Genomic DNA, 17,386 nt, shown 5'->3' on the forward strand with positions numbered 1-17,386 from the left:
ATAAGATACCCACATACATAAAATAAAAATAATTTGCTTGGGAGTTGGACACATGCCTGTTTAACACACATCTGGCAGAGTTCTTGACTGCTAACCAGCCGATGAAGCTGGTACATCTGAGGCATTCATTTGAGGGCACCAGGGAGGTGCCATTCAGTCCAATGCACTGAAATTGATGATTGGTCCCAGTCATGTGCGGGCTACAAGGTCTCAGCAGCCTCGGTCGGGGTCAGGGGTGCTAGAGGACACTGGGAAACTTACTCCGAAAGTCTGGATTCAAAGCGGTGGATGGTCTGGGTGGAGAAATGCACTTTGGGCACAGCATTGCCACGCTCCTCTCTGAAAGGGAAATGCTTTATTTGGGGTTTTTCAGGCTCAGGACTAGGTGTGCCACTGTAGCATGGGGAGCTTGGGAAGAAGGATGGAAGGATTTCAGACTTACAGCTCAACTGTGCCCTGGCCTATCAAGTCAGCCAAGGTGAGTTTCTCAAACTTCAAACTGTGAGTTGAAAGCCAGTCTTCAGAGTCTTCTGGGGCTGAGGCCTGCGTCTCACTTCCCTGCAGCCTCTACAAGGCAGAAGCCAGAGTCAGACAGGAAATAGCAGGAAGTGGAGACATGGACAAGGGTGCTCTTGGTTCCCTTCCGACAGGTACCCAAGGGCTTTGAACTCAGAGTATAAGCATTTCGACGGATCAGATGGGATGGACAGGGATGGATAATGACACTGGGAGCCAAAGAATACTGAGTATTACAGCTCAGATGGAAAGATATTCTGGCATTCAGGAGCCAAGAAATACCGCAGGTCACAGTAAGCATAGCAGCTTACAGTCCTGCTTCAGGGAAAGGCTTCCTAGTGTATCAGCTCTGCTCCTGCAGGAGAGGGCTTCCTGTCGAAGTTGTTAACACTTCATCTCCATTCCCCTGGAGAGTGTAACAACTTCAGTTCGCCAGGGGCAGGTTTACCCCAGTGAAAAGTGTTTCAGTCCTGCTCTGCTCTGCTCTGCTCTGCTCTGCTCTGGTGAAAGAAGGTCTCACTCAAACCTCATTCAAGAGATTTATTGGGAGGGAAGAATCCAGGAGAGTGGCTGCCCTCTGCCAGAGTGCCATGAACAGGCACAAACTGAACAGACACAGGGTTTATATAGGACTTCTTAGGGGGTGGGTTTTTTCTAGGGTGGGGATTGGTCAGATTTCAGTCCGAGAGCTTAGGATGGCTAGATCTCCTGCTCAGGGATTGGTTCCTTTTCTGCACAGGGTTAGAGTCAGATTTGGCTCTGGTTTCAGGGCCAAAGTGTGTTTCTTTCTCTGGTCCTTTTTAGCTTTTTGATTCTAGTTTTAGGGTCAGGGTGTATTTCTTCCACTGGCTCTGATTCTAGGGACAAAGTGTGTTTCTTTGGCACTGGTTTCTGGTTGCAGGACCAAAGTGTGTTTCTTTGGCTCTGCTCAGGGTGTGTTTCTTTGGCTGGCCCCTTTTCCCTACAGAGACCCTATTTCAAGATGTTCTAAAAATTCTCCCTGCTAACTGGGAACGGTGGTACATACTAGTAACCACAGAACTTGGTAGGGGGTGGGGTGCTGATCTGAAGTTCAAAGCTAGCTTGGGCTACAGAGCAAGATCATGTCTCAAAACACCAACTCCAAGACCAACACCACAACAATATAGGTAACATCTTTGCAGAGAGAATGTGTGAACATGGGGCTGGTTACCCTGGAAATGCCACCCTTACACCAGGCTCCAAATGTGGCCCATGATAGGAGCGTATAGACAAACACAACGACCAGACAATATGATAGCAGAATCACAACTTCTGCAAACACTGGCCCAGAATGGCTGGGGTTTGGTTTATGACTGTTAGCTTCCCATGTTTTTTATGCCCCTACTTCCAACCCAGGACCATCTGGAGAAAGCAAAGTATGCTTCCTGAAGTAACCGTGTAAGATACCTTCTGTGGAGTCTTCCTCCAGCTCCCCCATGCTGAGAGATTATAAACGGAGGCTCTGGAGGGAGGAGCCCTTTCTTCCATCTGAAGTTTTCTATTTCCCATCCTGTTGTTGAGTTGAGGGCAAACACAAGTCACCAGGGTCTGCCTCCCTTGTAGTGAGAGAGGTCTAGATAAATTTCTGGTTTGTTCTCAGTGGAATGATATTGCTTGTTTCCAGTATTGTGCACTCTAGGTCTTTTCAAATGAGTTCTGTCCCCTAGCATTCTAAGAGACCCTCAACAAACACTAATCCATCAAGCAGAGACTGGAGCGTTCTAGCTCTGCCCCAGGGACCAGAGCAGTGAGTGGGTGGGTGTTTTCAAAGAACAAATTTCTATTCATCACAGGATTCAGCCATCAAACGCATGGTGATATCTTGTGCCTAGTGACATCTGTGTCATTCATCACTAAGCTCAGGATGTATGTGTGTGTATGGTCCTGGTAGTGGAGTTGGAGCCCCATGACAAGGCCTTGGCACTGATGATGCTTTCCAGAGCTAGCATATAGACAGCCTTGACTTAAGACTGAGTCTGCCTTCCCTCATTTATCTCTTCTGGGGTATCTCTGAGTCACTGTCTTGAACAGCCCCATCTTTGGTGTTCAGGCTACGGTGCAAGTAAGGATATTCTTGTCATCTCACAGCTTGTAGTCTAGTGTGGACAGATGGACAATGAACAAGAAATAAAATCAGTATGCCAGAGTGTCTGGAAGGAACATTTCTAATAAGGAGTCAGTGGGGGAAGTGGCTAGAAAATGACTAGGGTGGCTTGGGGGGCTGCCTGACTGAGGATCAGGCATCTGAGCCAGGCCCTGAAGGCTGAGAAGGAGCCGGCTCTGAATACAGCAAGGGAGGCACATTCCAAGTGGAGCCATGGGGGTATGGAGGGACTGGGGTATGTGAAGATTAGAGGGGCAGCCAAGTGTCAGTGTGTAGCTGTGGCTTGAGTTGTTATGGCTGCCTTAGACTCATATGCTTGAATGCTTAGTCCCTAATTGGTGGACTGTTCAGAAAGGAATGACAAGTGTGGCCTTGTTGGAGGAGGTGTGTCACAAGCTATACTAGTTTACACATTCTCTCTCTCCTCTCTCCTCTCCTCTTTCCTCTCTCCTCTCTCCTCTCTCCTCTCTCCTCTCTCCTCTCCTCTCTCTCTCTCTCTCCCTCTCTCCTCTCTCTCTCTCTCCCTCTCTCTCTCCTCTCTCCTCTCTCCTCTCTCCTCTCCTCTCTCTCTCTCCTCTCTCCTCTCCTCTCTCTCCTCTCTCCCTCTCTCTCTCCTCTCCTCTCTCTCTCTCCTCTCTCCTCTCTCCTCTCCTCTCTCCTCTCCTCTCTCTCTCTCTCTCCCTCTCTCCTCTCTCTCTCTCTCCCTCTCTCTCTCTCTCTGCCTCATGGATGGTAGTTTGTCTCTGACATAAGCTCTTAGTCACTGTTGCAGCATGACTGCCTGTCTGCTGTCATGCTACCTACCAAGAGGGTCACAATTAAATGCTTTATTTTACAAGTCACCCTTGTCGCCGTACTTTATCACAGCACTAGAAAAGCAGCTCAGACTGGCAAATCAGAAGTGACGTGATAAAGGCACAGACTGTGCCGGTACAGGGTCAGCAAGAGCCTCCCATGTAACAGCTCTTGTCTATGTGCTGCAGAAGGGCCTCAAAAATCTATGGAGTCGGACATAATCCACTTCACCTCATCTCAGGCAAAAGGTTGAGAAGCTATTGTTCACTAAGGGTCTGGAATCCAGCTCAGTCCCAATGTGAGACACAGTGACACAGGTACATATACATACATACATACACACACACACACATACCACAGCAACACAGATACAGATACATACATACATGTATACAAACACACACATACATACACACACACACACCACAGAGACACAGATACATATACATACACGCACACACCACAGAGAGATACACACATACACACACACCATATACACAGACACAGATTCATACAGACACATACATATTGTGGAATATTTGTACACTATGTAAAAATGTATGGCTGTGATTGGTGTGATAAAAAGTTGAATGGTCAATAGCCAGGCAGGAGGCACAGGTGGGACTTCCGAGACAGAGAGAACTCTGGGAAGAAGGTGGAATTGTCAGCCAAATATGGAAGAAGCAGCATGGGTAGTATGGAGAGGGCAGTTATATGTTACATATGGTGCCCAATGTCTGGGCACATATTTCCACATTGGTTCTGAGAAAGCTGAAACAAACAGACAGACAGACATGGTTTCTTAGCAACCTGGTGCTCATAGTGTACAGATGTGGGGATCTGCTGTATATCGAGCACCTGAGTAGCTGGCATGCTAAGTAGAAACTGTGCTAAGTCAAAACACCCAACTAACACAGCCCACCAACTTCCCAGAGCCAGTGTGGTTAAATGCAGCTCCCCGTTAAACACAATCCACAATCAGACTGTGGGATTAAGGCTGGCTCTCACAGACTGAGCAGGGGGCAGAGCCCGCCATCATGCATTATGCAGAATCACAAGGTGGGTTTAAAACTTGGCTCAGTGCTCTGAGAAGGCACAGTAAAGTGGTCCAGACTGAAAAACCCTTTAAACACATACAGTAAAAACTGGGTATAGACAGTCATAAAATAATTTAAAAATAAAATCTTTAAAGAAAGAGTAAGGTAATATAAAAAGAAGAAGCCACATAAGGATGGGAAATACACAGGGCTTCTGATCCTGTATGGTGCTTTGTTGACTTTGAATTTTTTGAATGCTGCTGAGTGAATGACACCTGCTGAGAGATAATGGGTTGTAGGAGAAGCCATCAAATTAAAGCACTTTATATAATTTAGGGATGTCTTAACTTTAAAATGGAAGCCAGGATATGTGTTACTTTGGGAGAGAGGATATGCCTTTGTTTCCACAGGAAACAAAAAGCTATGGATCTCTTCAAAATTAATAAAGATTAGATTTGATCAGGGGAGACCTGAAGATCTTGGCTATAGACATGCGAGAGGAAACCAGGAGGGACTACGGGACAGGTGGTATATGAGCTGATGATCCCTCGACAGAGGAGAAACTCTGAGACTGGAAGAGACATGATAAATCTTGTTGGCTACAAAGTCCTCATGACTTATTATTACATGTCATCCTTTCATATGGCATGATAGAGATTTATATTACAGTTTGCTTATAAAGTCCAAATGGACTTATAAAGTTGACAGATGCCTTTTACCTGCTCATAAAACAGAAAATCATCTTCAACTTGTGCACACTGCACATCCCATACTTGTGTTAATACAGATAAGCATGTTACTTTTAAAAGTTTGTGCGTTTTCAGAAAAAAAGGACCAGACACCAATGAAGACAAGCAGCCCATGTGATCCAGCCTCTCAGAATGCCTTTGTTGCTGTTTCCTCAAGATTCTGCACCCAGAACAACTTCAAAGGCGCTAGCTGAGATGGTCCAGCCTCACAGACTGTCCAGATAAGGTTTCAGATAAGCCCTGCACTTTCTCGTCACACAGAGACTGGACAACAAATGACACAGCTGGCTCTCCCAGGACTTGACCGTTATCTCAATTTTATCAGGGTCCTCTAGAGATGGTGTTATCCCAGACAACAAGAAGCGGTCTAGAGGATATGACATCAACATCCCCAAGAAGTGGTTAATGTAAGTTATGAGAGCTAATGGGACAAGCCTAAGCCAAGGCCAAACTTTCATAAATAATAAGAAGACTCCATGTCATTGAGAGCTGGTGGTACAGAGAAAGACTCATTACTCTCCTCTCTCTCTCTCTCTCTCTCTCTCTCTCTCTCTCTCTCTCTCTCTCTCTCTCTCACACACACACACACACACACACACACACACACACACTCACGCAGAGCATCTGGTGACTGAGGAAATGGCTGAGTTCAGCTGGAAGCTCCCTTCTGGGTACATACTTGACACCTTTGGCGGTCTGTCTTTGGACTTGCATTTTTGAGGCTCTCACTGGAGTGGGCAAGGTGCTGCTCAGAGGCTGAAAGCTGCCCACTGCAGTGGGCTGAGCCACTCTGCAGAGGACAGAGGACACAGGAGGAAGCGGCTGGAGGGGCACACTGCACGGGCATCTCTGTGTCCCAGCTTTCTTGCAGGGCAGTGCCCCCCCCCTGTCTCCTTAGCTGTGCGAGGGGTGGTGTGAGGCCAGGGCACAGAACATGACCTTGAGCTCCCTACAGTTCTCAAATGATTCTTCTTTGCACTTTTAGTTGTAAGCAGAAGGTTGGCATAAAACAAAGATGGCAAAGACAAAAGACTGCTAATATAGTCCAGCTCCATAGTGTTGCTCACCTTGCATTCTTTCCTAAGTCTGGTTCTGTCTAGTTTCAAAAGGAAATTAGCAGGTGCTCAGGATGTGTGAAAACACACTCCTAATGACTGTAAGCAGTAACATAGAGCCTAGGATATGTGGAACACTTTCTGTGTAGCAAAATTATGTAATGCCAGGAGACCATCACTTTTCTGACAAGGAACCTGAGGCACAGAGAACTTTTGCCCAAGGTCACAGAGTTATTTGTCCAAGGTCATACAGCTAATGATGGTGGTGGATCTGAAATTCATTGGAAAGCTATACCAAGTCAAGCTTGTAACCAAAACACTTCATGGCTTCTCTGAGTATAAACTTCAGTTGTCTGCATGAGAGACTTCCTCATTGTGTGACTCAGCCCTAAGAATAGAATAACCTTCCTACCTTTGAGAGGCTCAGCTCCAGATATCATAGTCCTACCCATAGGCTTCAGGAAATCAGGCTCTGTATCATGTGTCCACTAGGTGGCACTATTCTCTTCCAGGACACCATGTGGGTGACACTCATGCACCCTTTTTCCATCTTGCACTTGAAATGGTGTGTCATGCATGCTTTAGGCTGTGGCTTTTGCCCTGCAGATATCTGAAAGTCAATTCCTACATACACTGCTTATGACTTAAGGTCCTGCTGCTCTTCTGTTAAGGTGGGCACTTTTCATTTTAAAATTATGTATATATACGTGTATATACACACACACATATATACATGTATAAATATATATATATTACATATATAAAAATTTCCATACTATATTTATCTTATAAATCTATATAATTGTTCTAGACAGGGTTTCTCTGTGTAGCCCTGGCTGTCCTGGAACTCACTATGTACACCAGGCTGGGCCTTGAACTAACCTGACTCTGCCTCCTGAGTGTTAGGATTAAGGGTGTGTGCTATCATGCCCAGCTCATGCAATATATTTTGATCATATTTTTCCCATGCCCAAACTCCTTCCAGATCTTCTCCCCAAATTTATGTTTATCTCTTGCTCTCTCTCCTCTCTCTCAGAAAATCCCCCCTCAAAAATGAAAATCAAAACAAGCAAGCAAGAAGTCATTAAGACAAAAAAAAATGCCCAAACAAAACAAAAAATTCTACAAAAAATTAAGTTCCTTTTGTGTTGGCCAACTACACCTAGGTTGGGGCCTGCCCTGGAATGTGGTTGAAACTCCAGTGACACTCCTTGGAGAAGCTGTTTTCCCCTCTGTCTGTGGGTACCACTTGCAAACAGCTTCTTGGTTGAGATGGGGCCTTGTGTCTGTAAAGTGGACACTTTACATGGAGGACACATAAGTTCAGTGTTGGGCAATCAGAACTCTCACTGCTCTGAGAGGAGAAACAAGAGACCCATCTGTAACTGATAAAGGTAGGTCAGGTGCACCCCACGCCTGGAAAGTCAGACGAAACTAAGACCCACGTCATTGGCAACTGATGTCACAATGATTTCTTCTTACAACTCCCCATGGTTCCTTATTACCCTGCCCCTTTTCCTTTTTCGAAAGGCCATCCCAGGCTGGCCTCTAACTCACTATGCGGTAGAGAGCTGAGGCTGGCTTTGAACTTTTGATCCTCCTGCCTCTACTGCTAGAGTGCTGGGATTATAGGTCTGTGCCACCATTCTTGGCTTCCTTGTTCTGTTTAATTAAATTTGTTGTCTCATAAATGCCCAAACTTGAGAAAAGTAGAAGTTGACTATTTTTCTGGTTAATTGTTGGTATTGTAACTGTAAGGCTGGACGTCCTTTGATTGGTATTGTATTTATAGTCTAGTGTGGATTTACCAGCAGATGGCTGCTGGCTGCCTTGCACTCATAATTTGTAAGGACAGTTGCTTCCATGGTGGAGAGGATTCTGAGTCATGCGTGATTGTAGGAAGATGGTTCACTTCTACACAGAGTGAGCCAGAAACCAATGTGAAGCTGCTTCTTTCTTTAAGCCTTCTGCCCTGACTCCCCTGTCCCCCACAGCATCTCCTGAAGTGGACTTCAGGACCTAGGTCTTAGGGACTCCTACAAGAAAATCTCAGCAAGGGGGGCTTTTGAATCAGATGCTTTCAAGTTCAGGCTTTGACAATGAAACCAGGACCCTCACATGCTGCTAAATATCTAATGATACTCCTGGAGACTGGAGAGCTCGATGACTAATACTGAGACTCCCATTCATTTATAGACCTAGGGCCTAGAGAGGAGTGCTTAATCACATTTACAGTATTGGGTCCTACTGAAGAAAGAGTACAGTACATTCCATATCCCCTGGCTATGATTTGAAAGCATCACTGGTGAACGGAAGCTCTGTGGTTGTTACCAGTAGGTCCTGGGTCTGGTTAATGTGTGTAACGAGCAACCCATCGTGTGGATTTCGGGCAAGTGCACTCATGGCCTTCTGGTTCCGTTGCTTCTGTGGATCTCTGTCGTGCTACAAAACAAAGAGATTTGGTCAGTGCTCAGCACCATGCCACCTCTCCATCATGAACGTGCCCACCTCCCCCCCACCCCTCCCAGAACCTTGGCTCCTAAAAAGATTCAGAAACATTCTTTAGTTCTGTGTGGAAACTAAACAGATTCCTACAGTTTTTAATTAAAAAATATGGCTTGTAAGATTTTTTTTATACTTTAGATCCAACTCAAAAGCCCCAGTCTATGTAAGATGTTGCAATGACCATTTATCTGGTCTCTCTTCAAGGTTCATTCCCCCTCAACTCTCATGAGCAAACTCTTGCAGCTATTTTCATTTGGAAAAACAGAGAATCAAATTTATCAGGAATTTTCCAGAAATGTATTACCCGACTGTAGAAGACATGACTACTTTGAGTTATCATCCTGAGACCATCTAAATTCCTCTCCTGACTGATGTGAGAATGAAAAGCAACCTTTAGACAATGTTCTCTGGATTTGTTCAGCTCAGCTCTTGAGTGCACTGGAAACTCCTGGAACACCTGCTGGCTGCAAGGCTCTGTGCATGCTGAGGGCACCACAGTCAACAAGACAACAAGTGTTCCCTTTGTGCTTCATTTATTCAGAGACAAGCTCTATGTCGCCCTGGAATATTCTGAACTGAAGAGCCCTCCCCCCCAGCCCCATTCCCTACTCCCCTCCCTCATCTCCAAGCCACACCCTTGTTAGAGGCTTTCCAAGGCTGACTGGAGTGATCAGAAACTTGTGGCTGTGGAGAGTTAGAATGGCTGAGATTTAAAATCAGATTATTTTGGGCAGTCTTTAGTTCACTTAATTCTCCATTCCTGTGTCTGACCTAACGTTCTCTGAACTACCAGGCAAACCCTTTACAATGCTGTTATTAATAGACACCTAGCTGATGGACCAGCCTAACTCCATTCTAAGCCATCCTGTTACGAGGTAAAAATAAGTCATTCCAAATTTCTTGGAATTTGACTCAATCCCTGAACTCCACCCTGACAAAATGTTCTGCCAAATAATTTTAAGATGCTCTGCCAAGCTCCTATGTAACCAAAGTCGTCTGAAAATCTCCCAAGCCTTGGGAACCCCCAGTTTTGCAGCTTCAGGCTATAAAACCCCACTTCTCCTGACCTCTCAAATCCCACATTTATGGAGAGATGGTCACTGGACCAGCTATATTGTGCACATACAATAAAGCTTGCTATAAATTTGGCCTATTCAGGTAATGATCTTTACTTTCAAACCTAAAAGCTAAGAAAGTTATTTGATAAAATTTATAGGTTTTCCTCGTTTAGTTGTAAGCTACCTACCCGATGGACCAATATCATTGGGAAATGCCTTAGCTCAAGACTCTAATTCTTTGGTTATGAAAGTTCAAACAACCACTTACACTGTCTGATCCTTGTTGCTAGGCCATGGTGGCTCATGGTCACTCAGAATAAACCATCTCTCATTCCCTTTCAGTTGAGAGCTGTATCTTGCATCCAGTGTTTACTGGCACTTAACTTTTTTTGTTGGAGAATTCAAATTTGCCTCATCCAAGATGGAAGCTGTGATATTTCATGTAGACCTGTCCTCTGGCTTAGAGAACCCACCTTCTCTGAGTCAAACCTTCAATCTATTCTTTATTTCTCATGACAGGGTTTCTCTATAGCTTTGGAGCCTGTCCTGGAACTCGCTCAGTAGACTGGGTTGGCCTTGAACTTACAGAGATCCACCTGTCTCTGCCTCCTGAGTGCTGGCATTAAAGGCGTGCGCCACCACAGCCTGGCTTCAATCTGTTCTTGATGTTCATTCCCAATATGTAATCCATTCTCTAATCTCATCAATCTTACCTCTCACAAGCGTCTCCATTTACCCTGTTCTCCTTAGGCATTTTCTGCCTCTCCCCACTATTTTCACAGGTTTTCAATAGCATATAGTAATCACATATAATAATGGGTTTCATTTTGACATTTTCACACATGTATATAATTTGTTTTGGTTTTTTTTTTGAGACAGGGTCTCACTGTGCAGTCTTGGCTGTCTTGGAACTCATTATATAGACTAAACTAGCTTTGAACTCACAAAGATCCACCTGAGCACTGGTATTGAAGATGTGAGCCACCACACCCAGTTATATAATGTCTTTTGGCATTTATCTTCCCCCTTCTGCTTGAAACTGCAAAGCAGAGTTTCCCCACCCCCCACCAATCCCCTTCTTTCCATTGTCCCATTGTCTTGTCTTTATTTTTTTGGGGGGGGGATTTCTCTTTGTAGCTCTGGCTCTCCTAGAATTCACTTTGTAGACCAGGTTGGCCTTGAACTCTCAGAGACCCACCTGCCTCTGCCTCCCAAGTGCAATTTAAAGATGTGCACCACCACACCTGGCTTTGTCTTTACATTTCGTTCATCTTTTTTATAGCTCTGATGACCCGGTGTGTTCAGTCAGAACTGCTCACAGAAACAGGGGCCTCTTACGGTGGCTACACCACTGGAACACATTTCTCCTTTCTCCCAGTGACCACTAATTGGGCTTGCAGCTTCCTTCCTTTGAGACAATGTTGAGGGTCCCAAGCTTGCGGAGTTCAAAAATTGCAATAACCATATCATACTTGAGAGAAAACCTTCCATGGCCCTTCCCACTTCTTCTGCCTCTTACATTCTCTTCGCCTCCTCGTCTGTGGTGTTCTTTGAGTAGTGGAGGTCCTCTGACGTCTGGGTCACAGATAGCTGCAGGATACCGTGGCTGGCCTAGCTATATCCCCTCGTTTGCCTACCTATTTTCTTAGGTAGAAGGTTCTTTGAAACAGGGTTTCTCTGTGTAGCCCTGGCTGTCCTGGAACTGGTTCTGTAGTCCAGGCTGGACTCAAACTCACAGAGATCTGCCTGGCTCTGCCTCCTGAGTGCTGAGATTAAAGGCATATTCCACCACAACCCAGCTGGTAGAGGATCTCTAAAGAGTATGAATTCACTGTTAGCACCTATCTAGGATGGAGTTTAATCCTTAAGGTGGCTTTCCAGACCCCACATGGGTGGGCTGCTGGCCACTGACCGCTCCATAGCCCCCAACCCACCACTGTTCTCCTGCCATGGCCATGGGAGGTTCTAGAATGCTAATGATGTACAGTTCCTTTAACTATGGGACCTTTTCACCTATTATTGTCTGCACTCTAGAACATTCTTCCCCTATCCCACACATGACTTATCTTTGATGGTTCAGTTAAGTCACCATGGCCTCTAAGAAACTCTCCAGTATTCCTTTCTAGACCAGACTCCTCCTTCCATGTGGATTTTCATATACCAAGGTCCCTGCCTTTGTGGACATTCACTTTAGCTTGGAGCCATAGTCACTAGTATGACATTTAAAAACTGGGAGTTGGTGGCGCACCTCTTTAATCCTGGCACTTTGGGAGGCAGAGGCAGAGGCAGAGGCAGAGGCAGAGGCAGAGGCAGAGGCAGAGGCAGAGGCAGAGGCAGAGGCAGGCAGATCTCTGTGAGTTCAAGGCCAGCCTGGTCTACAGATTGAGTTCTAAGACAGCCAGGGCTACACAGAGAAACCCTGTCTTGAAAAACAAAAAACCAACCAACCAAACCAAACCAAACCAACAATCTGGCACCCTTGTCTTTACACTGCGAGCTGCACTAGAGTGAAAGTTGAGAGACAAGGATTGTGTTTTGCTGTTTTGGAGATAGAATCATGAGGATAGCCCAGGCTGGCCTGAAAGTGCCATTTTTCCTGCCTTGGCCTTCTGCATGCTGGGGTTACAGGTGTGTGGCACCGTCTCCAGGGATAACACAGGACAGAAGGGATGGGGGTCTTCCTGCTTGGATTTCTATCCAGCCGAGGCACTTGTAGAACTCACTCATTTTCTACCTTTAGGCTCTGTGAGATACACTACTCATTTAAATTCCCGGCCCTCCCCAGTAAGCAAGCTGGATCATTAACATTGCTGTCATTTGTCCTCCTTACCAAACTCAGACACAAGCTGTGAGAGGCTGAGCAGTGCAGTCCTTAGCTTATGCCAGTTAGCACCTTGTTAGTTCCTTTTGGGACCTTAACTTTTACTTAGAGGTTGCTTGTTTTCTGAGATGCACCAGGACAAAGCAGATTCTCCTTGACGAGATTTCCTATGGCTTGGACTTTGAAAACCTCCCAGAATCCTGGAACCTGGAACCCGGCACCTGCAACCTCCACTATCTTGGTCCCTTTTCCTTATGGAGTGATTAACAGTTTTCAGTGAATTAACAGGCTTAAACCACTGGATTCTGGGTGACTTGTATGGGCAAACGCAATGTGTTAGAAAGGGCCCTTCTGGTTTTTCAGTTTAGAACAGGATGGGAATTGTACTCACCACCCTGCCCTCTAACTCCACTGTCAAAAGCGAGAGAGAGAGAGAGAGAGAGAGAGAGAGAGAGAGAGAGAGAGAGAGAGGGAAAGAGAGAGAGGGAGGGAGAGGGAGGGAGGAAGGGAGGGAGGGAGGAGGGAGGGAGGGAAAGGGAGAGAGGGAGGGAGGGAGGGAGGGAAAGAGAGAGAGGGAGGGAAAGAGAGGGAGGAAGGGAGAGGGAGGGATGGGAGGAGGGAGGGAGGGAGGGAAAGAGAGAGGGAGGGAGGGAGGGAGAGAAAGAGAGGGAGGGAGGGAGGGAGAGAGAGGGAGGGAGGGAAAGAGAGGGAGGAAGGGAGAGGGAGGGATGGGAGGAGGGAGGGAAAGAGAGAGGGAGGGAGGGAGGGAGGGAGAGAAAGAGAGGGAGGGAGGGAGGGAAAGAGAGAGAGGGAGGGAGGGAGGGAGAGAAAGAGAGAGAAGGAGGGAAAGAGAGAGAGGGAGGGAGGGAGAGGGAGGGAGAGGAGAGAGAGAGAGTGAGTGAGAGAGGGAGGGAGGGAGAGGGAGAGAGGGAGGGAGGGAGGGAAAGAGAGAGAGGGAGAGACAGAGAGAGAGAGAGAGAGAGAGAGAGAGAGAGAGAGAGACAGAGACAGAGACAGAGACAGAGACAGAGACAGAGACAGAGGACACATTGTGAAAACGCGCTGCCAAATGCCAGGATGACAGAAATGTATAATACTACTGTCCTAGTTTGCCCCTTTGTTGTGAAAAAACACGGACCATGGAGGCACTGGGAGGAGTAGAGGGAGGGAAACTGTATTCAGATTGTACTGTATGAGAAAAGAATCTATGTTTAATAAAAGTGAATTTGCTTCATACAAATTAACAAATACGGACCAAAACCAAGCTGGGGAAGGAAAGGATTTGTTTTAGCTTTGTTTGTTTACAGGTTCCGCCCACCCAGGGAACCCCTAGGCAGGAACTGGAGCAGGGGCCGTGAAGGAGTAAGTACTCCTTGTTAGCTTGCTCCCCAAGGCTTCTTGCTCAGCCTGCTTCCTTACCCAATCCAGGACCGCCTGCCCAGAGGTGGCGCCGCCCACAGTGGGCTGGGCCCTCCCACATCAGTCAATGACAAAGAAAGTGTCCCACAGGCCAACCTGATTGAGGCATTTTCTCAACTGAGGATCTCCTCTTTCTAGTAACTGGAGGAGTTTGTAACAGGTCGATAAAAGCCAGCCAGCACAGCTGCTAAAGTATGAGCTGCCCCTAGGAGCACGTCAGTATGGGACTGGAAACAGTCATCTATCCCTGGTACTTCTGTAGAGTGCCTCTTGGGGGCCAGAGAGATCCTGGGAGAGACAGGGATGAACAAGGCGCTGCCTTCCTTCTTTTCAGGCCTGGGTACAAAGGCAAGCTTGTCTGCGAGCTCCTAACCCCCGCACGCTGCACCATCTCACCTTCTCCGTGTCTACCGTTCCCTCCTTTTTTCCTACTGAAGACACTTGAGGGCAGGAACTTTAAAATGTTCGCCACTAGACCGTTGTGCATAAAGCAAGGTCCATAGTGCCGCAGGTGCTCAGCAAGACTCACCGAGTTAAAGAAGGGTAACAGCAATAGGGAGTTGGGGAGTGTGGTGGTGAGGCCACGGGTTCTTACCCTTAATTCATTGAGCCTGCTGCCCTCTCGGCTCCTGGATCCCTTGCTGTCAATGCATGTAATGGAATTGTTTCTAAATCTTATCCAGGGAGAAAGCCCACCAGATGCAGAATGACAGGGTGTCCCCAAGGACAAACTGGCCACTGAAATATACTTTTTATGAGAAAATATCTTTAAACCATGGGGGGAAAACTTTTAAAAAGTGCTGTCCTCGTTGGGTTGTAGGGGCACATGCCTTTAATCCTGGCAGTTGGCAGGGAGGGAGCAGAGGCAGGCAGGTGTCTGTGAGTTTGAGGTTTATATACTGAGTTCTAAGACAGCCAGAGCTACATAGTAAGATCCTGTCTTGGGAAAAATAAAAATAAGATAAAAAAGTTATCCTCATAACTCATTGAGGACCTAGGACTGCTCTTGACAGCCTGATGAAATCCCTGTTCTCTCTGTGGGTGTCCTGGGTCCCCCAGTTGGTGTCTGCCCTTACCCCTTCCTGTGCAGGCTGCTGTCTGAGGGTTCCAATCAATGAGTCTCAGCATCTGTTTTCCAGTCACTGTGACCATCCCCCATCAATGCAGGTATGCAGTTCAGCAGGAGTGCCTTGGGGATGCACTGCTCTGGGTGACTGCTGGGCCCAGAGGACATTTGAACTGATTCCTTGGGCAGATTAGCATTTTGGTCAAAGCATGCTGTTACTGTATATAAGATTAGCATTTTGGTCAAAGCACGCTGTTACTGTATATAAGATTAGCATTTTGGTCAAAGCATGCTGTTACTGTATATAAGATTAGTATTTTGGTCAAAGCATGCTGTTACTGTATATAAGATTAGCATTTTGGTCAAAGCATGCTGTTACTGTATATAAGATTAGCATTTTGGTCAAAGCATGCTGTTACTGTATATAAGATTAGCATTTTGGTCAAAGCATGCTGTTACTGTATATAAGATTAGCATTTTGGTCAAAGCATGCTGTTACTGTATATAAGAAAGCCTTCAGCTTCAGCTAGCTTTCCAGTTGGTTAACAGCTGAATCTAGGATGCTCCCGGATATTTATTCATGAAAGGTCATCTGCAGGACTTATATTTTTACACTTATCTATGTATTTGTTTAGTGTATATGTATGTGTACAGGTATGTGTGTGTGTGTATCTGTGTGCGTACCTGCATGTACATGCCACAGTATACCTGTAGTCAAAGGACAACTTTGAGTTCTTTCTTCTACCATAAGGGTCCCAGGAATCAAAGTTAGGCTGCTATTGGTCCAGAGCTTGTTTTGCTGCCGTTGTAGATTTAAATATTTTATGTGTATGATTTAAGTTTGTTTGTTTGTTTGTTTGTTTTATCTTCAAGACAGGGTTCCTCTGTGTAACAGCTCTGGCTGTCTTGGAACTCATTTTGTAGATCAGGCTGGCCTCGAACTCAGAGATCTTCCTGCCTTTTGCCTCCTGACTGCTGGGATTACAGGTGAATGGCACCACCACCTGGCTCGTATGATCTAATTTTTAAAAAGATTTTATTGGTTTGAGCATTTTGTCTGCCATGTATATGTATGCCTGGTCCTGAAGGAAGTCAGAAGAGGGTAATAGATCCCCTGGAACTGGAGTTACAGAGTTGTGAGCTGCCATGTGGGTACTGGGAACTGAACCTAGGTCCTCTGGAAGAGCAGCTAGTGCTCTTACCTGCTGAGCCCTCTCTCTAGCGCCCCGGGCTTCTTTTTTAAAAGCAGTTTCTAGCGTTGCTGTGCAATCCATGTTACCAGAGCAAGCCATATGCACATTCCCCACTGCTCCTGCCCCAAACCCTGCCAGGTTTCTCGGTGCTGAAACGCAAGGCTTGCAGTTCTTCAGAATCCACTCCTTGTTTCTTCACCTCCCCACTCCTGCTTCTCTGCTCCCCAGCAGCTCCTGCTTGCACATTTCACTCCCTCTGTCTGCCAAGAAACCTCAGAATCCTGTTTGTCACCCCTAGCCCCACAGTGGAAACTCTGAAGTCCTGCTTTCCCTGCACTGCCCTTATCGAGTTGCCTTGCTATCTGCCAGAGACCCAGCACCTGGCCCGCAAATCTTCCCCTCTGGTCAATGTGTAAGCACTCACTCTCCCCACCTGCCAGCCCATGACACTCACCTCCAACTGCATTTCTTCATTTATGTCTTTATCTTTGGGTGAAGGCACAGCAGGACGTCTCTGGCTCCCACTTCTCGTTGCTCCAAGCTTCTCCAAACAACTCTACAGTGTCACTTGCCTGTGAGACAAGTGTTAGCTGTCTCCAAGGTAACAGGCTGCACCATGGCAGCTTGGGGCCAGGAAAGGCAAAGAGCTTGCTCACCCCAGGGAAGAAAGGGCTCCCATGCTGTTGTGCGCCCCTCTGCCAGGTTAACCCTCATCTCTTCCCCCTATAAAGGCAGGACATGATCTGCTTTTCTACCTTTGGGACCTCTAGGTCAGCCCAGTCTATGGTTTAGGCTAGCACAGCCTTGCTGCCTTCTTGTGGCAGGAATAGAGGGAGGAAAGACACAAGGGATGCCCCAGAGTTTTCCTCTTCAGTTCCCCAGAGAACTGGGAACAAGCCCCGGGAGAGAGATTTGGCAGCCTCTGCTCACCAGGCCCAGCACCACCCACAGCCAGTGACTCCTGTGCAAGGTGCTATTGAGGTCATTCACTCCAGCTGTTCCTAAACTCAGGGACCCAGAGGAATCACCTGGGTTGTCCCACCTCAT

The 17,386-nt window shown here is 46.6% G+C and overlaps 1 protein-coding gene across 4 annotated transcripts in view; it reads right to left on the reverse strand.

Annotated features, from left to right (window-relative positions):
- Positions 1 to 17,386, reverse strand: part of Vwa3a (von Willebrand factor A domain containing 3A) — a 62,859-nt gene extending 45,473 nt beyond the window's left edge. The window contains exons 1-5 of one of the 4 annotated variants that reach the window (XM_040755335.1): positions 17,368 to 17,386; positions 16,794 to 16,911; positions 8,609 to 8,719; positions 443 to 567; positions 262 to 339 (exon numbers count right to left, since the gene is read on the reverse strand). In XM_040755335.1, coding sequence (XP_040611269.1) covers positions 262 to 339; positions 443 to 567; positions 8,609 to 8,719; positions 16,794 to 16,805 — 326 coding nt within the window. In that variant the 5' untranslated portion in view covers positions 16,806 to 16,911; positions 17,368 to 17,386. The other 3 variants (XM_040755324.1, XM_040755329.1, XM_040755326.1) reach the window with 3 other exon arrangements.

The sequence above is a fragment of the Mesocricetus auratus genome, unplaced genomic scaffold (assembly GCF_017639785.1).
Source record: "Mesocricetus auratus isolate SY011 unplaced genomic scaffold, BCM_Maur_2.0 Super-Scaffold_4256, whole genome shotgun sequence".
Taxonomy (NCBI): Eukaryota; Metazoa; Chordata; class Mammalia; order Rodentia; family Cricetidae; genus Mesocricetus; species Mesocricetus auratus.